General features: G+C 36.9%; 2 protein-coding genes across 3 annotated transcripts in view; one reads left to right on the top strand and one right to left on the bottom strand.

Moving 5' to 3' along the window:
- The window catches only part of LOC127796267 (SNF1-related protein kinase regulatory subunit beta-3), a 39,274-nt gene that overhangs the window by 21,595 nt on the left and 5,111 nt on the right, over window positions 1–12,568 (bottom strand). The gene's annotated exons all lie outside the window — the stretch shown is intronic.
- LOC127796246 (uncharacterized) lies at window positions 6,358–8,197 on the top strand. The gene is made up of 2 exons (XM_052328300.1): window positions 6,358–7,379; window positions 7,494–8,197. Exons 1-2 carry the CDS (start codon window positions 6,959–6,961, stop codon window positions 8,054–8,056), a joined length of 984 nt encoding a protein of 327 aa, XP_052184260.1. The 5' UTR covers window positions 6,358–6,958; the 3' UTR covers window positions 8,057–8,197.

Below are 12,568 nucleotides of genomic sequence, written 5' to 3'. Positions count from 1 at the left end.
TGAATTCCCAAAATATCCTTTATTTATTTTGTTTAGAATAAAAAAAAAAGCTATATCAAGTTGCCAACAAGATTTGAACTCAATAACAATAAATTTGTAAATACCATCACCGCAACGCCAAGACCTATTCATGTTTAAATTTTACCTAAAAGAAACTAAAAATTGAAATGTAATTGTCAAACACCACCAAATGAGCATTTATATGAAATCTTCTAATTTTTTATTTGCAAGTGCATAACATGAGCCACCCCTTTAGTATAAAATTTAAGACAACTTCATAGTTCATACCAACTAGAACTAAGACATCAAAGAAGATAGATTTGACATCGAAACAATTTTAAAACAAACAGATAAATGTCAAATGACCTAATAGCAAACATTTGGCCCATAACAAGATCAACTTATGCAATATATAGTCCATGTTCACAAAATTGGGTATTTCTAAATGTCTGCTGATTCTAAACCAAAAAGAAAACACAATAGAAGCAGCTAGAGACTCACTTTGGGTTAACAAAAGTAGCAACTCTAAACACTACCACAAATACTATCCTATTGTCCAAAAAGGTTTCTTAATTATCAATGGCCCAACAACCCCTGTTATAGGCTTCCAACCTATCTAACTTGTTTGATTTCAATAGATGTAGCATGACTGAAAGATGAGAAACTCCCACATTTTATATAAATTTGGTTTATGATAATTATTTTTTTTACTAGGAGTTTATGCTCTAAACTTCTTTTATTGGTCTTACATTTTATAAAATACTTTCGTTAAAATTTTGTCTCGAGTTATACTTGAAGATTAGTTAAGGTAGCAACAGTGCATTTTAAGAGCCAATGAAGTATTAAATAGAAGTTTATTTCCCAAATTTGTAATTAGTTAGAGTTGGGGGGTAAAACTGTAAATATATAATAGTCTTCATTGGGATATCTGCCCACTGTTATAAATAAAGAGCAAAGGGTAGCAAAGAGAGAGAGAGAGAGTTCTCATTTTCTGTTTGTAACAAGTATTGTTTGCTAAAGAGAAAGGCTAGAGAGATAGCTTTGTAATCTTGGGGGGCAAAGTCCTGTTGTACTCGGGAAATAGAAGGAAAGGATCTCTGTTGTATTCTGATCATTTTTTGAATAAAGAAAGCTGCTCGAGGGGGTGTTTGACTGTTGGATGTAGAACTGGTGTAAACCAGTTCGAATCAGGATAAAATTGGCACCTTATGGGTTGCATTTCTCTTTCTTGTTTCTTATTTCTGTTCTGATTTGGTTGCATTTAATTTTCTATTGTTTTGGATTGATTTCGAGAGAGGAGTTGAGAGAATTGGCACTTGTAAACATTGTTTGAGTTGTCAAAAGAGCTCCTAATCATAACAACTTTGATGGCCAATAACTTAATTAGATGAGGTCACACTTCAAAGGCTTCCAAGTTTGTGTTTGATGTGCAAATAGGAAACACATGCCATAAGTGACCATCTCTATCTACAGAAAAATTTCATTTGTCAAAATACTCAACCTTGCTTTTGATGGGGATTCTATCATCCCTTGTGGTGAATTTAGGGATTCCTATCACTTCTCATGATCCAGAAATCATGAGACATAACTGCATTTCAAAAGCAGGTAAGATAATGCAAAAGTTATAATATAGGTTTTTCACTTCACCTAATTTGTCATGCTTTGCCATTAGTACAAATAAAGTCATCTTGTGCATTGGGGACACTTTTTTTTAGATTAACTCAAATATAAAGGGGGAAGTAACAAATATCACACGTATCAAGTTGTATCATGTTAATACTCATCAAAAGCATATCATCACAAGATACTATTTATTGCAAGAAATAAATTAATAAACAAAATTGATACCATTCAAAATCAAGACCAACATAATATAAGAATGCGTAACATTTGCATGACCTAAGAGTCTATTTGAAAAACATTCATCAATAGAGAAGGAAATAGTTTTTTTTTTTTTTAAAAAGAAAAATGATATAACATGAACACTAAAAGATAGTGTGTAGACCAAAATGCTCGCTAGATTTGTGCAGGCATCTATATGATCGATCATACACATTATCATCTCTCAGCAAACATTTATATAAAAGCGAGATAGTGTCGGATAATGATACTCATCAAAAGACTTCTAAATGCATGTTGGAAACATATGCAATTATTTTTAATTTTTTGCTATAGGAGACTTTGTAGACACTTGAGGGGCACACATGTATTGCATGTCAATCCCTTAAACAAACTAGAATTTCACCATGAGTTCAAAGAGAATAAGTTGAAAATCAATCACAAAACTAAAAACAATATAGATCTATATTTACTAGACCTTATTCCTTAAAACTTTTTATAAATAAAGTTTTACAATTTTTTAATCTTCCTTTTGAATCTAGGATTTCTAATTGACAGTCATGAAAGAAGGAAGAAAGAGAGGGAGAAAGAGAGAATTTAGGGAGAAAACAAAGAAAGGAACAGAGGGAAATAGCGAATAGAGAGAGAAATGAGAAAAGTTAGGGAGAAAGTAGGGAGAAGAACAGAGGAAAAACAGAATAGATAGAGAGAGAATGATAGAAACTTGGCACATAGAGGCATAGCCTTATATAATTGCTATCCCATCAGTTATTTACAACAGTAAATAACTGTAAGAAATAACAACTGCAAAAAATAATATTCCACAACTGTAAAAATAACACTCCACTACACATAGTTGCTCTATTCATCCCCTAATCCTCTGATTCTCAACATTTCCCTTTCCTTCAAAATTTTCTTGTTCTCAAGAAAATCAAAGAAACTAAGCAGCACGGGAAATTTGATTGAGCAAATCGGGCAATTATGCCCAAGTATTAGTGGACGTAAAGTAGAACTGGAAGTATCAGCAGAGCCAATGGTTTTCTATCAGACCAATAGAGTGTGGAATTCCATGCAATTTCCCATAATTTCACACCAAAGATGTGTACATCTGACTTCTCATTGGATGGTTCCTCACCGGGAACTTTTGGAGCCATCCATTTAAGAGTTCCTACTGTTGATTTTGCAGAAAGAAATGAGCTAGCTTTTAAACGGGATAGGCCAAAATCACAAACCTTTACTGTATACTTCTTGTCAACCAAATGATTTGGAGACTTAAAATCACCCATGAAAAGAACAAGATTTGAATGTTGCAGGTGTTTCATAATTGTGACCTCCCTCAAAAATTCCTTCAATTGCTCTGGATGGAAATCTTGATCCATAAGAATCTTTATAGCAACATTTGAGCCCTGCCAATCACCACAATGGACAACACAAAAGGAACCTGCTCTGAATCTCTCTTTCAGAACCAAATCACTCCATGGGATATCCAAATCTTCCATCTCAAGTGAAAGTTCTTGAGTTGGTTTAGTTGGAACAATTTGACCTTCCTGAACAAACCTAAAACCACCTCAAGCTGTAATGTCCTTTGGATCAAAAATGCCTACAAGTGGTTGAGCCTCTCCATGATCAAGTAGAGAGAGATGCTTTAAAGGGAGAGGATCTTTGGCTGTGTTCATTGAGCTTGTGACGAAGACAAGGTCATATGATTTGAATAGATTCAAATCCTAGTCATGAACATCTTTGTTGTTGCTTGAACTAGGCACTTTGCTATGTTCATCTGTAGATTGCTTAGGACATGTCATGTCAGCAGCATCACCATCAATACCTTCTAGAATTGGATCAGCATTCTCCTCAGATAAAAAATCCTCTAGTAGGCTTAGTTGTGGAATCTTAGAAAATATCTGCAAAAACCAATCGAGTCTTTTAGCCAGACCATCTATTGAAGCATCTAACTTGTTCTCCAATGATTGAATTGCTTCGTGATGCTTACTCGATCCTTCTTCCAAGGCCTCTATTCGGGTTTTTGCATATTTGTCACCAAGGAGTTAACCTGGTTGATCAAGGAGTTAATCTGATTGACCTATGCCTCCAATTGTTTTATTCAAATACCATCCACCATAGTTCCAAAACTTGTAGATGCAAGTTGTCGTGATCAGCAATCCAAGAACCAACTGCTCTGATACTAATTGTCAGGACCTAAGTTTTGAATTTAAGATTTCTAGTTGATAGTCATGAAAGAAGGAAGAAAGAGAGAGAGGAAGAGAAAATTTTGGGAAAAAACAGAGAGAGGAACAGAGGAAAATAGAGAATAGAGAGAGAAATGAGAGAAGTTAGGGAGAAAGTAGGGAGAAGAACAAAGGGAAAACAAAATAGATAGAGAGAAAATGACAAAAACTTGAAACAATTTCTTGATAATTCTCGGCACATAGAGGCATAGCTTTAGATAATTGTTATCCCATCAGTTATTTACTGCTGTAAATAACTGTAAGAAATAACAACTGTAAAAAAATAACATTCAGCTACTCCACAACTGTAAAAATAACACTCAACTACACACAACTGCTCTATTTATCTCCTAATTCCTCTCCTAATCCTCCGATTCTGGACACCTTACTTTCTGATCTAGAACGAGTCTAGAATAAAATTTACCTAGTTGCAAAGAAAGAATCCTAAGAGAAGAAAGGTAAAATAGATCTGAAACACAGTCTAAAGTGACTAGTTCCTCAGCCAAATAGGAGTCGTTAAGCATTCAAGAACAAGGAAGACAATTCTTCTAATAATAAACTCAAAAATTAACGCTAGGAAAAACATTACAACTGTTTAAATAGTCCTCCTAACTTAACCCACAAGGATTACGTTTTAGTTTCCTAACTTTGTTGGGCTAGGCACCTTCTACTACTCCTAGGCCCATAAGGAAGGCATGGGCCTAGGAGTAGTCACTTTAATAAAGACTCTAAAATCCATAACAACATAGTTTGAAAACAAATGAAAATAACATGACCAGAAGACTGCGAAAATAATAAAATATGCAAAATTATAAAAATAACCCTTGTAATAATTTTTTTTTATTGCTCCTGCATCACTTTTTATCATGCAGAATGTATATTATTTCCAGAATGCATGTAAGATTACATTATCTATTATTCAAAATCCCATGTCCTATTTTTTGTTATTTGTGTGTCCTATGAGAATGTATCCATTTCCCATGTTTGTATACATGTTAGATAGTCAAAGCTGCCCAAGCAATATCTCTTAGGGCCAAGTAGCCACCCAACAATGACCATAATCATAGAATGGTCACCAACTTATGTTGATCTTTTTACTCAAGAATCCTGCAAAGTATTGTATTGATTTTGATTGACAGTTAAGACTGAACTAAAAAGTTAGCAGTGCATGCATTAACCTTTGTGCACCAAAATGAAAAACTTCTGAAGAGTATATATTGCTTCATGTTGAACATTTGAAAAAAAAATCAGGAATAAGTACTCCTTTAGGAGTCAAGAAGCCAATCCAAAAGTTAAGCGCAACTCTTTTTAAGATTTTGAAATAGCTAGTTCAAAGGAAGTGTGACTCTTTAAGGCCTTCCCTAAAGAAGTTTTGAATTTCCTCAGTTATTCACATCATTAATGGTCTTACTTCAAGAATCATGTAATCAAGTTGAAATTAAAATCAATAAGTTTCCAAGTGTTTGAGGTCCTCCTTTCATAAAGATAAAAGTGGTAGCATAGTTATCAAAGGCGCGCCTAGGCGCGAGGCGCCAGTTTGGCGCCTCGCTTGGGCCGAGGCGAGGCGGTTTTGGCGAGGCTCTCGCCTCACGCGCCTAGGCGATGGGGCGTGAGGCACGCCTAGGTGCGCCTCATGAAACCTAGGTCTTCTAACTAAATGTTGCAGCCCAGTCACTCCTCACTCCTCCCGACTCTAGCATCAGCCGCGCTTGCCTCTCCTCTCCAACTCGCTGCTCGCTCGCCCGATCTTCCTCTTCCTCTCTAGCCCCAGCCGCTCCTGCCTCCTCTCTTCCTCTCCTCTCCAGCCACGACCCCCTCCTCTCCAGCTCGCCCGATCTTCCTCTTCCTCTCTAGCCCCAACCGCTCCTGCCTCCTCTCTTCCTCTCCTCTCCAGCTCGCTGCTCACTCGATCTTCCTCTTCCTCTTCCTCTCTAGCCCCAACCGCGCCTGCTAGTGCCTCCTCTCTTCCTCTCCTCTCTAGCTTCCTCTCCTCTCCAACTGCGACCCCTTGATTTTCCTCTTCCTTTCCTCTCCACTCTCCAGCCGCGCCTGCCAGTGCCTCCTCTCTTCCTCTCCTCTCCAGCTTCCTCTCCTCTCTAGCCGCGACCCCTTGATCTTCCTCTTCCTTTCCTCTCCACTCTCCAGCCGCGCCCTCTTCTTCTATTCTCCTCTGCCAAGTTTGCCCACGTCTTCTCCTATATTGTAAGTTCTTTACTTGTATTTTATTTGTTTATTTCTTGCATTTTTGCCTAATTTATTTTGCTGGCAGCTAGTTGCTGAAATTTTCTTTAAGTCTTTATAGTTTATTTCTATCATTAGGAGAATTTTGTGGAAATTGGAACTGTGTTGCAACAGCCCAATAAATGTCGTCAACCACTTCCAAAACGGACCCGGCATGGAATTATTTTGAAGCTGATCCTAATGATAGAAATACCACCACATGTAAATTTTGTCGTAAAGTAACAAAAGGTGGTATATTTCGGGCGAAACAACATCTTGTGAGCGGTTTTAGGAATACTAAAGCTTGTCCAAAATGTCCTCCATCAGTAAAAGAAGAGATTGGAGAGTACATGTAAAAGAAAAAAAAAAACAGGGATGAGTGAAATATAGCATCGTTAGATAATGATCTTCAATTTGGTGAAGGGTATGATGATGATAAGCCGCTGCCTCAAAGTAGAAAAAGACCCAATGTATCTACCGGAAGTGGAAGCGGTACTGGTAGTGTTGGTAGTGTTAAAGGGCCAACACAAAAGGGTCCACTTGATGTTTTTCTTAAAGACCCAGAAGTTAATGTGTTGAAAAGCAAGGGCAAAGGAAAGCAAACAAGGTTGGGTGAGCATGATTTTGCAAAAAAAGAGTTAAGAGCTCGAGTTTGTAGAAGCTTTGCACGATGGATGTATGATGCAAGCATTCCATTCAATGCAGTGACATATGACAGTTCTGAAGTATTTATAGAAGCAGTTGGTCAGTATGGTCCGGGTGTGAAGCCGCCTAGTTACCATGAAGTCAGGGTTCCCCTTCTCAAACAAGAGGTGGAAACCACTCGTGAAATGATGAAAGATCATGAAGAGGTGTGGGCCAAATATGGATGTTCCATTTTGTCAGATGGCTGGAAAGACAAGAGAGAAAGGACATTGATTAACTTTTTAGTCAATTCTCCTAAAGGAAGTATGTTCTTGGAGTCTGTTGATGGTTCTAGTTATTCAAAGACTGGGGAAAAGATGTTTCAATTATTAAGTAAATGTGTGGAAAAGATTGGAGTAAGAAATGTGGTGCAAGTGGTCACTGATAGTGCTTCAAACAATGTTTTAGCAGGTATGAAATTCATTTTTGTAATTTGTATTATGTTTATAAATAGAACAATTTGAATATTCATTAGATATTTATTATTTACTAATATCTTGTTAATTTCACTCTAAATAATAACAGGAAGATTTTTGGAGGCAAAATATCCTACGTTGTTTTGGACACCATGTGCAGCGCACTGCTTGGATTTAATGTTGGAAGATATTTTCAAGTTGCCTAATATGAAGAAGACATTTGAGAGAGCTGTTATGGTGAATAGCTATATCTATACTCATTCGGGTCTAGTAAACATGCTTAGAAGGTTTACTGACAAGAAAGAGTTGTTGAGGCCTGCAAAAACACGGTTTGCAACTGCCTTTATCACTTTGGGCAGGATGCATAGTCTGAAAAGCAACCTTAGAAGGATGTTTACCTCTGAGGAGTGGATGACAAGCAAGTGGGTAAAAGAAGCGGGGGCTAAAAAGGTTGTAGAAGTGATTTTGATGCCTTCATTTTGGAACAATGTTGTATTTGCTTTAAAGGTGGCTGGTCCATTGGTGCGTGTATTGCGCTTAGTGGATGGTGAGAAGAAGCTTGCTATGGGATACATATATGAGGCCATGGATAGGGCCAAAGAAGCGATTGCTAACTCTTTTAATGGGGATGAAAAGAAGTATGCACCCATTTTTCAGATCATTGATAATTGATGAGATGTTCAGCTTAATCGCCCCTTGCTCGCAGCTGGTTGGTACTTGAACCCAGAATATTTCTACAAGGCTGAACGTATAGATCCAGAGATCATGACTGGCTTATATGAATGCATTAGAAAGTTAAATCCAGATATAAAGGTTCAAGACCAAATTGATGCTAAGCTTTCGATGTATAACAATGCAAATGAGTTCTTTGGAAACTATATGGCTATTAGAAAGAGAGCTGAGAAATCACCAGGTACACACATATATATATATATTACATTATATATATAATCATTCTAGATAATAGATAATAACTAACGTTACTAACCCATGAATTTTATTGGACAGCTAAATGGTGGGCTTCATATAGAATGTCAACACCCACGTTGCAAAAATTTGTAATTAAAATTCTTAGCTTGACTTGTAGTTCATCTGGGTGTGAACGTAATTGGAGTGTGTTTGAAAATGTAAGTGCATTGTACATATATATAACACTTACAATTTTTATTAGTAGTTGGTTTGTTTCATACAGCTTATTCTTAGTATGTTTTTGCATAAATTGTTGCAGCTTCATACTAAACGGAGAAACAGGCTTGATCAACTTCGTTTAAACGACTTAGTGTTTGTAAAATACAATAGAGCATTGAGGCGTCGGTATCAAATGCGTGATACCATTGACCCTATCATATTGACCGACATTGATGAAAGCAATGAATGGTTGACTGGAAAACTTGATGAGGAGAATGACAAAGATGATGAAACTGTTTTTCCAGATGACGTTGGGGATGGGTTGACATGGAGTAATGTTGCTGCGGCTGCAGGAGTTGGAGAGCCTAGTTATCAATTTAGAACTAAACAAACTCGATCACAATTGGGATCAACATCGGCTTCGACTTCAAAGCGGCGAGTAACTCAAGAGATTGAAGAGGAGGAGGAAAGTGAGACAGAGACCGAAGATGATGAAGACTTGGAAGAGGGAGAAGAATTGAGAGATGAAGAAGAAGATGAAGGGGTGATTGAAGGGGATGATGAAGATATTGACCTTGATGTTGATGATCTCCTTGATGATGATTGATTAAAAAACTTCTTTATATTGATTGTGAACTTGTAGTGTTTATGTATTTGTTTAGAACTTTGCATTATAATTGGTACTTGGTAAAGTTTGAGACTTTAAGTTTGAACTTTGATGATGTTTCTAGTTTAGAATTTGCATGATGAATGAATTAACTTTGATGTTGTTTGTTTATAGAATTTGAAGATAATGAATCATGAATGATATGAATGTGTTATTATTGATAATTTGATAGTTGTTTATGATTTTACAAGATTTTGAGTTTTTTTCTTAAAAGATGCGCCTCGCTTCGCAAAGGCGCGCCTCGCGCCTCAAGCTCCAGGACCTTTTGCGCCTCGCGCCTTTCAAAACTATGAGTGGTAGTCATGGCCATCACAATGGAATCCACATAAAACTAGTGCAGCTTCAGCAGCATAAGCAAAAAAGGGGGAACCAACACAAGCTCAAAATGAAGTCTGCAAAATGTGCAGGGAGCCCCAAACTTGTCTAAGAATAATGGAGTTGACCCACCAAGGTGGGAATAGAGCGATGCTAAAATAGCAAGGGTGGGTTATTTCTGAAAAATATGAACATGAGACTGGGTTATTATGGACTCGACATAAATATGCTGAGAGGTGAAGCACTCCCACCAAAGGAAGGCAGGTCAATAGAAAGCACCATGGTATCAGACTCCATCAGGAATTTGAATTTTGCTGTAGAAAAATATTGAACTTAACGGCTACATTAGCATTAAATGCCCCCAAACAAAATTCTCCACCTAACGAACTATAAAAGGAGTAAAATATCACTAATAAATATAACCCAAGCATTCACAGAGAAAAATCCAAAGATCTTCAGGTTTCAAGTCCTAAAGCCTCTTGCATTCAATTCTTGTGAGCTGCACTTCAAGCATTGATAGAATAGTGGGGTTGTAAATGATATTGAGTGAATCTCTTCAAATACAAGTGAGCTTTCCTTGGACCAAAAACAGGTGTATATTAGAGTTTTTCTCTTTCTGTGTGTTAAGTGTTTTTTTTGGAATAAAACATTTGGTGTGATCACTGGCTTCCAAAATTTAGGAATTGATATACTTTCTAACAAATGGTGAAGCATCTAAATGAGTCTTCTGAAATAGATGTGGGCATAAGATTGGCAAAACCACTATTAAGTGGGCATTTTCCTTGCTTCTCTCCTCTTCTCTGTCCTTAGTTACAAATTGCTTGACATATGACCTTACATAGTTCTCCATATCTACATATCTTGGTATTTTATTTCTTATTCAAGTAATTAATTTTGGGTTAATCGGTAAACAGTTTGGCATTTCTTAGGTTATATAGCTAGGTAAAATGACAAGTTTAGGAAATAGAAAACAATGTGATACACAAGTTAAATACATTCCTCCAGGTAAAAATTAGCACATGGGACAATATTAGGGATGTTTGACAATTGATATGATTGCTTCAATCCCATCCCACAACTAAAAAGAGCAAAATTTATTTACGGAGAAGTTTTTAACAAGTAATATACATCATCCAACTCTTACCAACCCAATAAGTAACATGTGAATCACGTCTCAACATTAATGGTTCTTCCTAAATTCAAACATAACTTGAGCATAAACAAATAGGTATAACTGACATAACAATTCAAATTAACCAATTTCGTAAGTTCAAAGTACATAAAGATGGTTTTGTCAAGTGCTAAGAATTCATGAGTTCTCATGCTGAACGCTAGAACACTCATTTGTAATTCCTTTAATGAAGGGAATGGACAATAAATTGTGCCATGGTTCTACTTGTTATGATTTATTTACATTCAAAATCAATGTAAATGCTCTTCTTTACCTTGGGATAAGTAAGGAAAAATTGCAAGTGAGGGTGGGCATCTAATGTGAGCAAGCTAAATATATACATAACTACATATTATTAATTTAGTGAGTTGAGAAAAAGAGGTCCTTGATTGAAATTGTGTCCATTGCTATAACTATAGACCAATACTGGCTACACACGTTCATAATCACAAATTACACAAAAAAGTTAACTGCGGTTATATAACCCTCTAACCCCTACTTCCAAATTTCAACCCACTACTTCATCCACATTCTCCACACAAAGGAAAAAGCTAATGCTGATGCTTAGGTACAGAACCTAGCTGAAGTTTGAGGGGGAACAAAAGGAAGAGTACAAGACAATGATTCCAACCTCACCAAGCTCAACCTTACCTCTCTAGCTAAGACAAAATGAGCATATGAGTAATCAATATAAGAAACACTTCAGAAAATAAGAGCCTCAAACCTACCCAAGAAGAGGAGGATCTATGGAATAGTTAACCATTTAAATCTATTTTGCAAGTTTACCTCAAAAGCATCTAATTTGAGGAATCCACCTTAATACACAATGCTTATACTTGTGCCCATTACACACTATAGGAATGGCTCACCATAAATGTTGGATAAGGTGATTGTCTATAGATCAAAGCACTTTACGCATCTTAAGCGACTAACAATGCCATTAGTCACTACCCATACTTTATTTCCTTTTCTTCAGTTAAGAGGTTTTTGATTACTCATTGTCCATTAAGGAAAGCACCAACCATTCCTGACAATATGCAATTTGGATCTATGTCCACAAATCATCACACATGTTTTTTTCATCTCTGGCAGCGGTAATGATAGCTTCTCTCACTTTTCATTTTCTTCCTAGATATTTTATCTTCCACAACAAGGCACCAATCTCACAACCGTTCGGTACATGCACTGATAAAATACTACCAGGGTAAAAAAATATTTCTAGGCACAAGAATTCCTATTAAACTAAATTATGTCAACAGTCTCCTACACAATTCCAAAAGATTATGTTTTGTTAGAATTATTAGTATCATTATATATATTGTAATTATTGTATGTGTGTGTTTTATTTGTAATAATTAGATTAAGCCCATAGGTTAAACCCGTAGATGTTTAAGTTCCGTTATGCCTATTATAAATAACAAACTAAGAGGGACTAATCTCATAGGTTTTTCTCTCATAATTATTTTCTCACATGGTATAGAGCCACCGGTGAGAAAAAAACCCTAGCCGTCGTTGTGTATATTTTTCCAACAACATTCAAACCCTAACCATCGCTGTCACTGCCCATCCCAGAACACCATTGTCCGGCCACCACTTGCTAACACCGCCTCCACCTTAGGGTTCACTGCCATCAGATCGACCAATCATTGAAGACCCGCTGCCAACGGACCACCCATGCTTTGCCGCTATGTGCTACCTCCACCTCCACGCGTCGACACGTGTAACGCGTCCGCCAATCACTTCTCTCCAGCTTCTCCAAATCTGATCTCCAACAACCCCTCAAGCTGTTTCCGGTGTTAAAGTCCTCGCTATGTCTGATCTCAGTGACGTTATTTATGCTGATGCTACTCCCGCTTCAGCATCTATTGCCCATGCTACCTCTCAATTCTTTACTATCTCCAAT

The sequence above is a fragment of the Diospyros lotus genome, chromosome 1 (genome assembly GCF_014633365.1).
Source record: "Diospyros lotus cultivar Yz01 chromosome 1, ASM1463336v1, whole genome shotgun sequence".
NCBI classification, from domain to species: Eukaryota; Viridiplantae; Streptophyta; class Magnoliopsida; order Ericales; family Ebenaceae; genus Diospyros; species Diospyros lotus.
This window is presented reverse-complemented; position numbering and strand designations above follow the sequence as displayed.